Source organism: Natrix helvetica (assembly GCF_964273705.1).
Source record: "Natrix helvetica genome assembly, chromosome: 11".
Classification (NCBI taxonomy): Eukaryota; Metazoa; Chordata; class Lepidosauria; order Squamata; family Natricidae; genus Natrix; species Natrix helvetica.
Window position 1 is genome coordinate 21,304,584 of NC_138562.1, and position 17,590 is coordinate 21,322,173.

General features: G+C 43.7%; 1 protein-coding gene across 3 annotated transcripts in view; it reads left to right on the forward strand.

Moving 5' to 3' along the window:
• Nucleotides 1–17,590, forward strand: part of AFF2 (ALF transcription elongation factor 2) — a 227,868-nt gene that overhangs the window by 197,421 nt on the left and 12,857 nt on the right. For 2 of the 3 annotated variants that reach the window (XM_081963758.1, XM_081963760.1), the window contains exons 10-15: nucleotides 5,547–5,709; nucleotides 7,089–8,114; nucleotides 11,115–11,239; nucleotides 14,462–14,681; nucleotides 15,836–15,972; nucleotides 17,290–17,353. In XM_081963758.1, coding sequence (XP_081819884.1) covers nucleotides 5,547–5,709; nucleotides 7,089–8,114; nucleotides 11,115–11,239; nucleotides 14,462–14,681; nucleotides 15,836–15,972; nucleotides 17,290–17,353 — 1,735 coding nt within the window. The remainder of the gene's footprint in view (nucleotides 1–5,546; nucleotides 5,710–7,088; nucleotides 8,115–11,114; nucleotides 11,240–14,461; nucleotides 14,682–15,835; nucleotides 15,973–17,289; nucleotides 17,354–17,590) is intronic. The other variant, XM_081963759.1, reaches the window with a different exon arrangement.

Here is a 17,590-nt window from a genome sequence, read left to right on the forward strand (position 1 = left end):
CAGGGAAACAGGGTAATATATATTTTGAGGTATATGATTAAGTGCTCATGCATAATCCTCCACAGCAGTGATTCCTAATCTTAACAACTTCAAGATGAGTGGACCTCAATTCTATGCTGGTTGGGGAATTCTGGGAGTTGAGGTCCACTCATCTTTAAGTAGCTAAGGTTGAGTAACTCAGCTCCACAGTCAAGAATCTTATGGAATAGGTATCCTAGACCATGTAATGCCTGTAGGCCCTCAAGCTATGCTTTATGGACTCATATACAAGCCGTATGCATTCCCATCTCATATGTTTGGTGAAATTGGAAAGATAACATTCATAGTTGCAAAAGGGCAAGACGAATTGAGGGAATATGTTTTACGGTTCCTTTCTGTCTCTCAGGCAGATACTATCTCAGAGAGATAGCTAAATTAGCTAGATTGCTTCTTGCTATCTACATTTACTCCTCGAGTTTAGTGCTATCGTTAGATCTTAAAAGCACCAAATAATAAACCTTTTCAGTGTTTGGAAATGGAGTTTTATCTCTTCCTTATAAGCTTTTTCCTTCTCGTTTTCTTGACTGGTGTTACAATTGGGCTGTGTCACTTTGCATTACACACATTGCTGATTATGAATTAGATGGATTTCTTATTGGAATGTCATGTTTTTGCTGTTAGAATAGAATAGAATAACAGCGCTGGAAGGGACCTTGGAGGTCTTGTAGCCCAACCCCTGCTTAGGTAGGAAACCCTATAGCATGGAATGGAATGGAATAAGAATTAGAATTAGAAATAGAGATAAAAATAGAAATAGAAATAATAGAAATAAAATAGAAATAGAATAAACAGATGGAAGGGACCTTGGAGGTCTTCTAGTCCAACCCCCTGCTTAGGCAGGAGACAGATGGTTATCCAACCTCTTCTTTAAAAACGTGCAGTGTTCGGAGCACCCACAACTTCTGGAGGCCAGTTGTTCCACTGATTAATTGTTCTCACTGTCAGGAAATTTCTCCTCAGTTCCAGGTTGCTCCTCTCCTTGACTGGTTTCCACCCATTGCTTCTTGTCCTGCCACTTAGGTGCTTTGGAGAATAGCTTGACTCCCTCTTCTTTGGGGTAGCCCCTGCTAAAGGTTGCCTAACCTATGATGTCTCTCTACTTTTTTTTCTGTAGGAAAATCAAATAGATTTTTTTTGAAAGCACTTTTTATTCTTCAAATGTTCTGGATTTGCGTATCCTCTCAGCACACCCAGTGGTCAGGAACAGCTAGTAGAATTAATTTCTGAAGGAAACCACATTAGGGAAAGTTGATCTAGAAGGAGATATGGAGGATGCCAAACCTTTCCTGCTCAGAAATCCTCAGAATCCTCTGAAAAATAGCTGTATGATTGCAAGTTGCTTCCCTGACTGAACTCAATGCCATTGTTACTTCTTGGCAGCCGAAAAGAGGGTTGACCTATTTTTTAAATCCACAGTAACTCTTTAGAGCAGACATCTCAGTAAGGTGACCTTCAAACATATATTTGAACTTCCAGAAGGATCAACCGTGGCCATGCAGGCTGTCAGGGTCTCATAAGAAAAATCCATGCCTCAGGTGACACAGCTGCTTGAGGTGTGGTTTGGATCAAATGGTGATGGTTGTTCTTTTTTTCTCCTTCTAATCTTCAAGGCCATTTCATTGCTCAGTTTCTTGAAAAACCAGCCCTTCCATTTTCAGTCAGTGTGTTCAGAAAGGATCTTTGGGAGCTTCAGAAATAGCATTTGTGATCTGAACTTGTCTCCAGAGCTTCAGATTACCCAGCCTAGCCATAAAAGAATCAAGTAAAGCTGCTTTGCAGTGCTAGATAATGGAGACATCTAATCTTGCATAAATATTATCCAGCCTAAGTGTAGCCTCTCCCAAAAATCTTGAGGAAGTTCCGTCTGGGTCTTCTTCTCCTTCTTCTCCTTCTTCTCCTTCTCCCTCTTCGTCTCCTTCTCCCTCTTCTTCTTCTTCTTCTTCTTCTCCTCCTCCTCCTCCTCCTCCTCCTCCTCCTCCTCCTCCTCCTCCTCCTCCTCCTCCTCCTCCTCCTCCTTCCATATCTGTCATCAGACATTGGCAGTCATGTTGGCCATCCTATTTTTATCAACAGCCGCATGAAAAAGTGCTGTTCAGTTCTGTCCAAACTGGTCCTTCAGATTTTGAAGCCATGATGTTCTTCTTCTGCCTGGATCTCGTTTGCCTTCAAGCTTTCCTTGGAGGATTAAGTGACGGATGCCGTATTTTTCTGCGTGTCTCATCCCATGTCTCTTAGATCCAATTAATGGAGATATTTGGGGTTGGATCTCGGTTCTTCTAACATATCCTCTGCTCCTTTGTTAAAATCCCTCTCCTGGGTCCCATACATGGGAAAAATAGGAGGTTTTATATTAGCCAGTCATTCTTGACCTTCATAGAAAATTTTCATAGATGTGGCTACAATAGCCTACAGCCCAGGAAAGTTTCCACTTCCTTTTTTTCCCTGAGTCAATTTTCCCCTTATATATCAGTGTGATGTTGAGAAGGACAGCATATCTAATTTGCAAGTGATTATATAGCAGGGCCAACGTATCGAGGCCAAATGATTCAAGGCAATAATTCTGCCATGAATGTTCCAATTTGGTAGCAATGGTGTTGTTGTTTTGGGGAAAATTGTGGCAAAAGTCACAGTTTTGCAATCCAAGATGAACAGCAGGCCAAACCTCCTCATATTTTGTACAGACACACACAAAAATGCATTCCTTTGAGCCAAGCCAGAATCAAATGCTTCAATGTTGTTGGAAATATATTGTCCTGACCCAGGCTTCCTTAAAAAGCATGAAGGAGAGTCTTGGTCCCAGCAAAACCCCTTTTATTTACACGACTGTGAATTCCTTTCATTCACAGTCAGCAAGGCTTGGCAAACAGTCTTTCAGAGGAATATTTATCAACACGCACCTTATCTCGTTTGGAGAGCTGCCAAATAACTAGTTTCCAAACACGGGGCAAGGCAAAACTTGGCATAAAGTCTCTTATAGTCACAAACAGAACTTTCCACTCTTGAAACGACCGAAGGAACGAATTGTTTCCTGCAAAAGCCCCCTCCCCATTCGCTCCTCTTTTGTTTCCTATGGGAGGGGTCAATCACCTCCAAGGTGTGGCTTTACTTCCAAGTCGACCCTGCTTCCTTAGTTCTTCTTGTCTTCTGGCAGCCCTGCGCATGCGCCCACTGGGAACAGGCTCCAGCTGTTCCTCTGCCTCACTGCTGTCTAGCTCCCTCTCTGCCTCCAACTCAGAACCCTCGTCTGAGCTTTCCTCAGCCCCCAGGACTGGCCCATGTTCCCCAACCTCCTACTTACAACGTATGCATGCATGTATGTATGTATAAAATCCTTGAAGTTAAAGTGAATAGAACTTGCATTTGATTCTGCCAAGGATGATATTCAGTCTCTACTGATTCTAATTCAGTTATTTTGCTCTTCCATTTTTTTTCCTTTGCTGTCTTTTTCCAGTAAATCTCGTGGGAGTTGTGCCTGCCTCCATCCAGTGTCACCTCACTAGAGCCTTCTAAAAATATAGATATTTTATTTTTTACATCTGATCTCTGATCGGAATGAGTAAGGAGGGGAAGTCAATGTGACCTCTTAGTTATCCTGAGAGTAAAATAGAAATGGCCAGCAGGAGTTCTATTTATTGAGAAATAAATCCAAAAATTAAGGATGTTTCCCCCCTTTAAGCTATAGTTTTGCAGCGCGGGTAAAGAATGGATAAACAAGGGGGTTTCAGAACAGCAATAATGTTTGTTTTGTTCCTTGGGTGGATTTCATTTTTGTTGGCAAAAGCATGAGTGAAAAACCAGCTTCAGATAAAGGATCTTTAGGGCATCCCTGGAGAATTGTAATAGGTCTATATCTCTGTATTTATGGTACATCTTAGGGAAAAGGCTGGGAAGAGAATAACCCATAGCATTCATTAAAATTAATTTTTAAAGTGTTTACATCCAAATATTAGAGCTGCCTAATGTCCTTCGTTTGGGCATAAATTAGAAATGTATTAACAAAAAAACCCCTTCAATGAAATAAAAAGAGGAGGGAAAAAGGATAGGCACATCGCTGTTGGTAAATTATTTAAAGAATGCTTATTTGTTTTAGCAAGCTATACCCCAGCACAGTTTGACATTGTGATAATAAATTTACAACTTACTATAAATCTGTCCTTATGTCCTGCTTAGTTCAAAACCACAAAGCCACTTCAGAAATTGAAGGGAAGAACCAAGTCCAAATTAGGGGGAGACTTATGTCCCCATCCCCTTTTGATTTTCTCAATAGAACTTTTTAAGTCGTGGTGGAATGCCAAAATTACAGAACAGATCAAGCAAGGGTTTAGGTCCATGGTTTTCCCATGGCTTCTTCATGGAGGGGAACAAGGTCCCATCGGGTGGGATAGAAGGTGGGACCCCATAAATCTATGGTTATTGTCCACTCCAAACTGCCTCTTTGAATTTGACAGTTTGATGGTTACCATGATGTCCTGCAGGCATGAACCTCATAACTTAAGTAAGTCTTAAGTCATACATCTTGGACTAGAAGACCTCCAAGGTCTCTTCCAACTCGGTTACTCAGTCTCGGCTGCAACAAAGAAATTAATAATGAAGGCTTCTAAATTGTGGTTTGTTATATGGGGCAAGTTTGAAAAGGGCTGCCAATCTACCACAGGAACGGTTCAGAGACCTATTATGTTTAGCTTGCAGAAGAGAGTTGAGAGCGGATATCATAACCATTTTGAAAGATCTGAAGGACAGTCATCTCCTACAGAACTTGCTCTCTCCAGATGGGAAGACTAGGACTAGTGGGATAAAATCCCTAAGGCTGTAGGCACAGATTAAACATTAGGAAGAGCTTCTTAATAGGAAGAGTTGACCATCATGGAATAGCTTACAACATGGAGTGGTTTCTTTTCCTTGACTGGAGGTGTTAAAATGAAAATAAAAAATCTTCTATCAGATGGTTAGTGAATCCTGCGGTGGACAGGGAGTTGAACGATGACTTCTTAGCTCCCTTCCAAACTCTGAATCTGCGATAGTCCAGATTCCTAGACTGGAGGAGATGCATTCCAGAAGAGCAAGAGGCAGCTCTGACAGTTTGTGTGAGAGAAAGAGAACAAAGACACATCCTCCTTAATAGTTCCTAGAGTACATGCTTTATGTGGATGGTCCCTTGCTTTAGTTTGGCAAGATTCCCTCTGTAGGTGAGGACAGTCATGAAATTTGCTTGAATAGCAATCACAAAGTGTCTTTCTTGCTTTATAAAGCCTGGCAGAATCTATATACTCCATTGTACGCCGCCCCGAGTCCTGTCTGGAAAGGGAGCGGCTAATAAATTTAATTATTATTATTATTATTATTATTATTATTATTATTATTATTATTATTATTATTATTATTATTATTATTATTATTATTATTATTATTATTATTATAAGTCAACATCATACAAGATGGGGAGATGAATCATCAGAATAATCTTTATAAATGCTTAAGTATGTTTTTTCCCCTTCCTTTCTTTGTAGTGGCCTTCCATTGCCAACCGCACACAGCACTGTCCTCATACATTCCAGTGGCGGATCCGGAAGCTCCAGTGAATCTGAAAGTAGTTCAGAATCTGATTCAGACAGTGAAACCAGCTCCAGCGACAGTGAATGCAATGAAGAATCACGCAGCGGAACTCCGGAGGTAAAATACCACAGTGTCCATCTCCGGAATTCACGTCTCTGTGCAACAGTTGGGTTTGCAGCAGGGGTGGGGTTCAAAAAATTCAGCAACGGGTTATCTGCCCGGTTGCTGGGTGGGTGTGGCCACGGTGGGCGTAGCCTAGTTGGCCTCCTGAACCATGGCAGCGGGGGGGGGGAGGCATTTTCATCTTCCCCAGGCTCCGGAGGCTTTCCTTGAGCCTCTGGGAGGGTGAAGACTGCCTCCCCCGGGCTCCGGAGGCCCTCTGGAGGCTGGAAATGGTCCTGTTCCTGGCCTTCTGGAACTTCCGGGAGGCCCGTTTTTCCCCCTCCCTGAGCCTCCAGGTGGGAGGGGCAGGGTAAAGTGGGAGGAGTGGGGCAGGTGGGTGGGGCCAGCCAGTCGTAGGATTTGGAGGTTCTCCAAACCAGCCATAAGGTTAAGCTACAGGTTCTCCCATACCCGGACGCTTCCCGAATAGCTGGGGTAGAGCTGTTCACACCCCGACATCCACACACTTATTTGTTTAACTACACAAATGTAGGTTTGGGGGAAGCTGAGATACACATTCTTTTGACAGCTTGCCCTCCAAATGTATGTGTGAACTGAGCCTACCTTTAAATGTAGCAAGACGTGAAGCCAATTTAAGCATAAGAATAAATAAAGGTCCTCGTGTGTTAAATAATTTTCCTCTTTTTTCCCCCACTAAACATTCCAGTTTTGTAATAGCATTTGCAGGGTTCCTGTGGCCACAGTCACATGATCTGCATACAACCTTCTCCTTGGAAAATAAAGAATGCCCAAATATTTTAATTTAAAAGATGGCACCCTAAGTTTTAAAAAGAGAGGTTTTTAAGAAGAGATTGGAAAAACCAGTTGTCTGAAATGGTATAGGGTTTCCAGCCTCAGCAGGGGGTTGGACGAGAAGACCTCCAAGGTCCCTTCCAACTCTGTTATTCTGTTAATTGGCCTTAAACCTTTGTGGAATGAAACAGATGCACAGTTCTTTATTTAGGAAATGTTGGAATAGCGTTTGTTGGAAATATTCTGAGATTGCAATTGATAGTGAGCAGGGAAAAATGGGTCATAAGTACAAAAATACAGTTACATATTTAGCAAATATATATTTAGTCTACATTAACAGAAGAATGGTTTTCAACGGTCTCCCAGGAAGAAGTTGTTAAATTGCTTTCGTTTTTCATTTTGTCTACGCACAATTTTTTCCTGTCTTGGCAACAGGTGTGTGGACTTCAAATCCCAGAATGCCACAGCCAACATGACCGTTGATGAGAATTCTGAGATTTGAAGTCCACACCTGGAAATAGGTGTATCATGGCTGATTTGGGATCAATTTGTTGTCACTTTTTACAATGTGTCTTTCTCAGCCTGAACCCCCCTCAGCGAACAAATGGCAGCTGGACAAATGGTTAAACAAAGTCAATCCTCACAATAAGGCGATCATCAGCAACCAACATGACGGTCATGGGGAGAACAGCGTTCCGTCCCAGACTGGGGCTCAAATGGAAGGACAAAACAAAGGGAAAGTTAACAACAGCTTGTCCCTGACCGATTCCAAAGACAGGACCCTCCGCAGCCCCATCCGAGAGAAAGCCAAACCCCGCGTGGCCCAGAAAACCATAGCCGACATGAAAAGTTCCAAGCAGAAATCCCCTGTGCACAATGAGCCAGCCCCCCAAAGGACGACTGGGAAAAAGCAACCCAAAAAAGTCGAAAGAACTTCCAGCGCGGAAGATTACAATTGGCCCAAACCAAATATGACCAGCAGCACCCCCAAAGAGAAGGAGGCGCAAGAAAGCCCAGAACAGGCCAAACTGAGGGCCAAGATGGCTGCCGGGAAAACCGCTCCAAGGAAGGAACCGAGAGCCACCGCTGGCCCGCCTCTGGAGAAGAAAAAGTACAGAGGTCCCAGCAAAACCTTCCCCAAGTCGCGGGAGTTTGTGGAAACAGATTCCTCCACCTCGGATTGTAACACCGACCACGAAGAGAGCCTGCAGGCCAAGAGTCTGCAGGGAGGGAGCGGCTCGGACAGCGGCATCAAAGCCAAGGACTCCAGCAGCAACATCCTTAGCGTCAGCAGCTTAATGAGCAACAACAGCAGCACTTCGGTGGACCAGAACGGGCCGGATTTGGAGGAGCCGCTCTTTTCACCCCTTCCCATGGTTCAGAACGAACCCCTGTCTCCCTTGAAGGAATTTGAAGAACTCAAGTACCTTTGGGTGAAAATAGACCTGAGTTTCCTCTCTCGGGTCCCCGGGCAAGATCTGGACTTTATCAACCTCTCCGAAAAGATGGAACCTCGAGAGGTCAACATGAAGCATCGGCGACAGGCACCCGACTCTCCCTTGCCCCCGATTGAAAAACCAGCGGCTAAAACGAAAAGGAAGCACAAAGTAAGTGTCAAGGAACCCTGACAGTAAGTTCCTTATTCTCAAACCAGAGGTGGTGTTCAGCCGGTTCAGGCGAACCGGTAGCAGAACTTTTGAGTAGTTCAGAGAACCGGCAAATACTACCTCTGGTTGACCCCGCCCTCCTGCCCCCGTCGTTCCCTGCCCTAAATTCCCTTGTTTTTTAGCTCAGCTGATTTACGCAGCAGAGCTAATTGCCGCACCTCAGCTGAGCTAAAAAACAGCTCAGCTCTCCAGCACTGACCCCAAGGGTGGTCTTTGAGTGCTGTGCACGAACCGCACTCTCATAGAACCGGTAGGAAAAGATTTGGAATCCCACCACTCTCTCAAGCATTCCTTTATTCCCTCTCGTGAAGATAGGGCCACTCAAAATAAGAATAAAACATCAACCCAGGGTTTTGTTTTGTTTTTGAGATCACCTACCTTGGCCTCCAGAAGGGGTTTACAGAGACAGCATAATTGTCCCCAACAATTTGGGTCCACCTTGGAAGGATGAGAAGCTGAGTCAACCTTGAGCCTGGTGAGATTCGAACTGTCAAATTGCAGTCAGCCGGCAGTCAGCAGAAGTCGCCTGCAGTACTGCACTCTAACCACTGCGCCACCACAGCTCATCAAAATGCCGGTTGCAACCAGACAAATGAAAGCTCCACCCCTTCTTAATGCACATGATCCATGCATTAAAACGAGAGTAGCTTTGATCAAACCCCTTCCTATTTTAATGTCCTTGATCCCGCTTGTGAACTCCTGTAAGCATGATTGTGGATTAGTGGGACTTTAGAAAGCCAGGCAGGGCATGCAATGGAGAAAGGATAACATAAAGAAACACAGGTTAATCCTTTCAACCAGAATTATTTTCAAATATTGGGGAGGAAACCTCTAAAGCTATTTTTCCCCCATCCCACTGAATAAGAATAATTTTTTTTAAGCCAAATACATTTTTTGGGCCGGCACTTATTAGAAAAGAGTTTAGGAGTTTAGGAAAAGAGTTTTGCAAGACAGAAAAAGAAAAGAGACTCAGGTAATCAAATGCATCTCCTAGGTTTAATCTAATGCTACATCTTTGTCGGTTTTATTTTGTTTTGTTTCACTTTTACTGTTTAGAGCATTAGGACAAGTTTTCTCTCCATTTTAAATAGGCATCCATCCATCAAAGTCAAAAGCAGGCAAGCTTTCTGGTAACATTTGCTGAGTGTTGTCTTTATTGCACATTGGGGGGGGGGAAATGAGGGGGGGATTTTGTTACATAAACACCTGTGATTTATCAAAATGCCACTCACTTAAGTAAGCCTCTTTATTATTATTTTTTTCTTCTTTTCTTGCTGACTTTTTCCCTTCCCCCAACCACTACTTGCAAAGCAGAATATTTTGGGAGTCAAGAGACAAAGCTTTTATCGCAGGTTCGATACAATTGACATCCAGGGATTTATTGTTAAGGATGGGGAGATAGGACTCCAAAGTGAAATGTACTTTTGGGACAGGAGAGGCAGGGCAAGAAACCTCCAAGCTGAATATTTGCAGCCAGGTTTGTGTGTGTGTGTGTGTGTGTGTGTGTGTGTGTGTGTATGTTTGCATTTTTTCTTTAAACCTGCTTCCAATTGTCCTCGCTGACCCAAAAAAGGCCTGTTTTAGCCTTTCCTGGAAGGGAAAGAGAATAAATTGGGACAAAAGACTGTCCTTCATCTCTCTCTCTTTTTTTTCCTCTTTATTTCTTTTTTTTTTGTAAAAGATGAAATAGGACATTTCAGAAGCAGCCATCCTTGACAGGTTTTACAGAATTAAACTGGGGTGCTAAAAATATTAGCTGAATCAATCTGGACAGTTTAGAGTGCCAAGTGGCACTCATTCTAATTCCATGCATATTTGGGCAATCCAGAGATGGAAGGCCCTGTCTAGGCAAGAAAAATCTGGGGAGAATGTGTCTGTGTGTGTGTGAGAGAGAGAGGGGGGGTGGGAGAGAAAGAGAGGTGGGAGGGCAAAGTAGAAAGTGAGATAAAAGGGTGTCAAAAAACAGAGAGAGGAAAGGGGGAAAGGAGAGAAGTGATTGAAAGCAAGCAAAGAAGAAAAAATCAGAGAAAGAGGAAATTGATTGATTGATTGATTGGGTGCTGTCAAGCCAGTGTTGACTTCTATAACCACGTAGTCAGATGTCCTCCATGTTGATCTGAGCCTAACCTGGTCTTTTAGGTCTTACAATGGTGACAGAGAGGGGGGAGGGGGAGAGAGAATGAATTAGATTCCAGCAGCAGAAAAAGGGACATCTCCTCACTTGGTTCTAGTCCTTCTACAAAAGGATGGTTCTTGACCCCACTCCTCTTGTGACCAGCTATACCATAGTCAACTCATTCCAGTGGGGTTGGGTTTAGTCCCAGAAAGTTCCAAGCTTGCCCACCACGTTCACCATGTTCCCCCCAACCAGCCATGTTGTGAAACTCCAAAACCTTCTCAACTGTCCCATGTTATCAATCCGGTATGCCATTAAAAAGATCTAAAGAGACACACAGCTAGAAGGGCAATTAGAAGACTCATTGCCCATGCTTTAATCCCAGCACAGATCTCAAACGTGGATTGCAAATAGCCAAACCAGGCTGTTTTCTCCCTGCTCAGCCAGTGGAGAAGGAGTGAGGGATGTCCTGAAGCCTTGTTGATGTTCTCCTCTTGTAAGGTCTCATGGACACCACTTGCGGAAAGAAGGGAGGGCATGTTCCTCAAGGGCAGGGGTGGGGAACTGTGGCTCTTTTGCGACTTGTGGACTTCAACTCCCAGAATTCCTGAGGCAGCTATGTTGGTTCTGGAATTCTGGGAGTTGAAGTCCACAAGTCGCAAAAGAGCCACAGTTCCCCACCCCTGCTCAAGGGATTCTTCTCACCCAGTCGGTGAGCTCATGGGTAGCTAGACCCACCAGTAGGGTGATTTCACTGGGATACCACTGTTTGGGTGTTGCGATAAGAAGCGTAACGTTTCTGGTTTCTCTCCTTCTGATCGAAGCAGTCTGAAAATGTGGACACACTTGGAGACAACAAGAAACAACGTTTAGAAGAGTCGTCGGCTTCCTGTTTACTTCCACCCTGCATTTCACCGATACCCAACCATAGAATCCCTGGCATAAAAGAGTATGTGTTTTTCCCTACATTTTCTCAGTAGATCTTAGAGAATTCGTCCAGGATTTTTCAGTTTCAGAAATTCCATGCCATTGATAGACCTCATTCCTAGTTTTGTTTTATCCCTTTATTTTCCATATTTTGTTCATCTAAGAAATGATTATGATTCCTGGTTACTGCAGTCAACCTACAGGAAGGACTGGCTTCACCCTCCTCCTCCTCTGCCTTTATCTCTGTCGGGTCTTTAAACTTTAATTTGAAGGATTTATCTCTGACTGATTTTTTTTTCAACTAAATGAAACCGCCTCTCCCATCATATTGTTACACAGCGGTGAAATTTATGTTGAGTAAGTAATCCCACAATTAACTTAAAACTCATGGCTTTTAAAGCATTGTGAAATAAAACCAGCCCATTCCTAATCTCTCTTATACCTGTGTAATTACTTACTCCACTTAATGCAAATGAATTTATCCTAATTTGCCTTCTTGAACACACACACACACACACACAGATCTTTCAAGTCTGCAAATGGCACAGATAACTTAAGCATGGAATCCATTTAAGGATGATGCAAATGTAATTTTTCAAGCTATGTGTGTTTATCTTTCTCCAACTGCTTGCATCATCTTTTTTAAAAAAAAATATTTTATATTTCCTGCTTTTACCAAACCCCACAGAGTTAGCCCCCAATCTGATGTGCCTTAATTTCAGCTTGTTTTCTAGGTCATTAATTTGATTCCTTTGAGCCCTGCAACTATTGGTATCCTCAGTTATAATATAATTGTATTCATCAATAGTTATTTCCCCTATGCTAGGTCTACATTTCCCCTGGTCCCAGATGTTTCCATTTGCCAAGCAATTCTTCCCCCTGATTTTCTTATTAGTTATATTTAATGGAGACTTCAGATCGTTGTAAGAGGGAGACGGTGGCTTAATGGCTAAGACTCTGAACTTGTTGATCAGAAAGGTCGGCAGTTCAGTGGTTCGAATCCCTAGCACCGCATAACAGAGCGAGCACCCGTTACTTGTCCCAGCTTCTGCCAACCTAGCAGTTCGAAAGCATATAAAAACAATGTAAGTAGAAAAATAGGAACCACCTTTGGTGGGAAGGGAACAGCGCTCCGTGCGCCTTTGGCATTTAATCATGCTGGCCAGATGACCACGGAGACGTCTTTGGACAGCGCTGGCTCTTCAGCTTTGAAAAGGAGATGAGCACCTCCCCCTAGAGTCGGGAATGACTGGCACAGATGGGCAAGGGGAACCTTTACCTTTACCAAATATCATATAAATCCAATAAATCCAATCCAATGCTGAGATTTGTTCTGAATATCCTCCAAATTCGTATTTAACCCAATCATTTGCTACTTTTTGACTATCATGTATCATCATATTACTCTTGTTCTAAGGGTTTCAACAGAAGGATCTGTAGGAAGTCATCTCAATGGCTTAGCACTCATGGTCATGGTTCCTCATGAAGACCAGTTTGGCCATTGTGGCCTAGAACCGAGTCTCAGGACTTTAGCCTACTTTTAATCCATGTTTTGCATCTTTGTGGCCGATTGTGCTTATCCCACCATTCATAGAACCTTCCCTTTGCTGGCTACTTAGTATAGTGATCTTGAGTGCATCTTCTGAAGCAGGCTTCCTCACTCAACTCCAGCAACTTTCATTGGGGGACTTCAAATCCCAGAATCCATGCTGGCTGGGGAATTCTGGGACTTGAAGTCCACACATCTGAATTTGGCTAAGGTTGAGGAAGTCCATTTTTATGGACTTCAGCTCCCAGAATTTCTGCCGGCTGGAGAATTCTGGGAGTTGAAGTTCACACATCTAAAAGCTTCTGAGGTTGAGGAACCTCAACAGTCCTTTTTTATAAACTGAAGTCCATTTTTATGGACTTCAACTCCAAGAATCCATGCCGGGTGGGAAATTATGGAAGTTGAAGTCCATAAAAATTGCTGAGGGTGAGAAACACTGTTCTAAGAACTGGATTATCAGGAATGACAAGAACATTCCAGTTGCGACAGCAATTGTTTTTGTAAAAAACCTTCTAATGGCCACAATTAAATAATAAATGAAATGGACGCTGCTTTCATTAGAAATGGAGGAGCGTTGTTGAATACGGCCGGATGAGGCGATTTCTGCTTTCCCTCAGTCGAGAAGCCAAGTTGCTCTCCTTTTGCTTTCTTGTCTCTGACGTTTTCCTTTGAGGTATTGTAAATCTATAAAAACTTGACACTGACGTAAATTGACTAAGAGGGAGGCATCCATTCTTGTTGACTTAATTTGCTATTGAAAATTTGAGTCGATAATCATGAAAAGTAAATGGCAGGAGAATGCAATATGAGTTGACTAAGGAAGGATTAAAATCCAAGTAATCTTCATTGACTGGACTAGGGCAGTAACTAAAATAATAATTTTTTTAAAAAATATCCATGGTTGGATTAACATTTTAAAGAGTCTGCTTTCTCCATCTGACTTGACTTTTATTTTCTTTCTTTTTTTCTTCCTTCTTTTTAAATTCACATCCAAGGTTTAAAAGAGTGGGATTATTTATTTTTTTCTTGTCCTGGGGAAGGAGCTACAGGAGGTAGTCCTTGACTTACGACCACAATTTCTTCATTGCTAAGTGAGAGAGCCGTTAAGTGAATTTCCCCCATTTTATCACCTTTCTTGCTACAATTCTTAAGTGAATCATTGCAGCTGTTCGGTTGGTAACACGGTCGTTAAATGAATCTGGCTTCCTCCTTGACTTTGCTTGCTAAAAGGTCGCAAAAGGGGATCACGTGTCCTTGGGATACTGCAACCGTCATAAATGCGAGTCAGTTGCCAACAAATTTTGATCACGTGACCGGGAGGATGCGGCAATGGTCGTAAGTGTGAAAATTGGTCCCTTTTTTTCAGTGCCGTGGTAACTTTGAACGGTCACTAAATGAACTGCTGTAATTCGAGGACTGCATGCCCATCAACTTGCATAGTCCATCCCGATCCTGGCCAACAGCATCATAAGAAACAGAAGTTGGAAAGGTCCCGTTGATTTGATCTGACACTGAATTTTGATCACGTGACCATAGTAGGGTTGGGGGAGGAGTCATAAATGTGGAAAACGGTCACCAGTCACTTTTTTCAGTGCTGTTGTAAGCTTGAAACGGCCACTAAGAGGAATGATGGTAAGTTGAGGGCTGCCTGTACATGTTTGCTAAAACGGTTGTCTTCGGTTTCTTCTTTGACAGAAGCAACTCCATGAAAAAAGTGACCAAAAAGAGAGAAGAAAAACTCTTCCCACCCCCGTTGTCTCCTCTGATGGACGAGGCAGCCCCGCGGCTTAACATCATGGACAGCAGCTCTTTCAACCAAGAGAACCCCCTGCCCAGCTCCTTGCAGGCCAACATCTGCTCCAAACACAGGAAGAATGAGAACAAATCCTCCTCCGTCAACTCCAAGGGCATCAGTGTAAGTGTTGAAGTGACTTCTTCCTTACAGTTCCTGTCCTTACACCTGAACCATTTATGGGAGAGGGTGAACAACACTTTGAAGTTAAGGAAATCCTAGATTCCCAAAGGCTTTGAGGAAATCTACAATATTTGGTGGTGTGGGAAGATGTTGTGGACCACCAGCAGCCAGTGGAGCGGGCAGCAGATTTGGGCAGTGAGGAGGTTGGGGAGGAACCTGGGCCAGTCCTGGAGTCCGGGGAAGGCTCTGATGAGGGCTCTGTGTCAGAGGCAGAGAGGGGGCAAGAGCCGTCTGGCAGTTATCAGCTGCCTTCAGAGTCAGACATCAGTGGGGCAGATGAACAGCTGGAGCTGTTGGTAATTGTGAATTATCTTGAAAGACCGTGGGAGAGGAAAGACTTTGCTGGCAAAGAATTCACTGTCAATTAAATAAAAGGGGTTTATCAGGACGGGGACTCGGCTTCGTGCTGCTGGGGAAGCCTCAGTCAGAACCAAAGATTTGTCTGCTGATCAAAACAAGTGGGTTAATCAAGGCCCCTCAATTAGTCCCCTAGATTAGAGGGGATTTAGAGCCCCTAAATTAGTCAAACGCTTTCACAACCAATACCATGCTAAAGGGGGGAGGACCAAGATCCTTACCCCTTTAGCCACCCATTGTCCTCCTTGAAATTTTCCACACCAACTACTGCTGACCTTGGTCATGCAAAATCCAAGGGAAGCTGCCCAGCACTGATCTTTAATGTGTGGTTTAACTTCTCTGATTGTAAAAGCGCAGGGGACTCAAGACTTATCTTTTCCAGGGGCCAGCCTTCTTGCTCTCATCTGGTGCTCGGCCTAATCGTCAGATCCTTGTGAATTTTTTGCCTTGCTGTTTGCCTCCCAGCATTTTCATTTTAATAAGCCGGCGATGCTACAAGGCACCCATGCTGACATTACACCTTGGAAGAAGTGGGTGTTAATGATGCTGGGCATGGGAGCAGGATGGAGCCGATTGCACTTAATTAATTTGCTGAGCTTGATGACTTAGCAACATGCAGCCCAAGACAACAAAGAGCTGGAATTTTAATTTCGAGGCACGCACGCTCGCATGACGGGACGTGCAAAGGTATCCTTGGCGTAAAAGCCGAGGCGGCTAATTAAAATTGCTTTCTGCAGGAAGAAGATGCTCACAGCAGGCCTTCCAATTCTTTGCTGGAATCCAGCCACCTCGACAACGATCTCTGGTTGACAAGTCCCACCCTCACCAACGGGAATCCTGAACGGAGAAGAGCCAAGATAACGTTTGATGATATGTTAGTTACTTATTTGTTGTGACTGTATTCGTATTTTTTGTTTGGCCTTTGGAGCAAATTTCTGCATTGTTTTGAGCTACTTTGGCCTCAGGATGGTCTTGTTGTACACGGCCTGAGTTTGCATTGGGTTGAGTTGCACTGAGTTTGAGGGGGGGTTGAATAAGTTGTGACTCCTACAGCCGCATGGACAGAACTCTGTGGTTCTCTGGGCAACATTTTCAGAAATTGTTTGCCCTTACCTTCTTCCTAGAGCGGAGAGAGAGACCAACCCAAAGTTGCCCAGTTAGAATTTGTCCTTAAGCAGGACACATGGCAGGGGTGGAATGCTACTGGCTTGGGCTGGTTCATCCAAACCAGTAGTAAAAGTGCTACTGGTCCGCCCAAACGAACCAGTAGCATTGGATTTCCTGCTTTATAGCTGATATAAATCACGTGGCACAGCTGATTCCCGTCCTCGCTGTTCACTTACCTTACCTTTTTGACATATGCGGAGGTGGTCCCTGTGAGCAAAGCGAGCGTGCACCGCTCTCACATTGCTACCGAACTGGTAGCAAAGGTAAGTGGATTTCACCCCTGACGCACAGTTGGGTTTTCCCAGTCCTGGCCCAGTTTTGAATGAAATTTGGACCAGAGCAAAAAAATCCACCTGGTCATTTAAAGTTTAGCCTTCTACTGATCCAGGTCCTATAATTGTCTAATCTGATGTTACAAAGACAGAAGGTGGAGGAACTTTGTGCAAATCCTAGAGATTGGACAAATGAAGAAACACACATTTGTAGGGCAGAGTGGGATTCGTTTACTTTCCCTGCCAGTTCGCAAATGTGAGCACACTCGCCTTCTGTGCACGCACAATGCTCACGCATGATGTCGTAGTGGGTGGGCAGAGCCTCCTGCAGCCGCCGCTATTGGTTCGCCCGAACCGGAGAGAACCGGCTGAATGCTACCTCTGTTGTAGGGGAAGAAAACCTACTGCACATGTATGTAGAAGCTGGAAATCTTGATCCATTTCGCAGAAGTCGTTTGGAGTCATTGTCTTCCAAGATGTTCTTTTGGCTTCCCAGACTGGTCTATGACTCTCAGACTCCCAACTGGTCTCCCGCCCAAAGATTTTCCAAAGTCTACCCTTCTTAGCTTCTGGAATGAGTCCCAAGAGTGAAGAAAGCAAAGTGCTATGTAGATTTACATGATTATTATTGCTTTTTTAGATCATGGGCAGGATTAAGGTAGCCTTGTAAGCATGAAGTCTAAATCGGGCCAACGAAAGAGTTGAAATCCCATCAGCTGCTTCTTCTGAGTGCTGTTATTGTTTCTTTCTAGGCTTCACAATGCGGATTACTATATGCAAGAAGCCAAAAAACTCAAGCATAAGGCAGATGCTCTGGTGAGTCTCTTTGTGTCCCTTTCACACTACCTGGTTGGGTGGCTGATTCAGCAGAGAATTCATATGCCAGAGAGGATTGCAACACATTTGTGAGCCTTATTAACGGTGCATTAAATTAGGCTAATTATTAGTATGCAGCACTGTTCATTAACAGGTATGCCTGCCGTGGGGACAGTAATGCAGAGAATTCTCTGGACCACCTGGCATCCAGTTTTGGTTGACACAATGTGAAAAAGT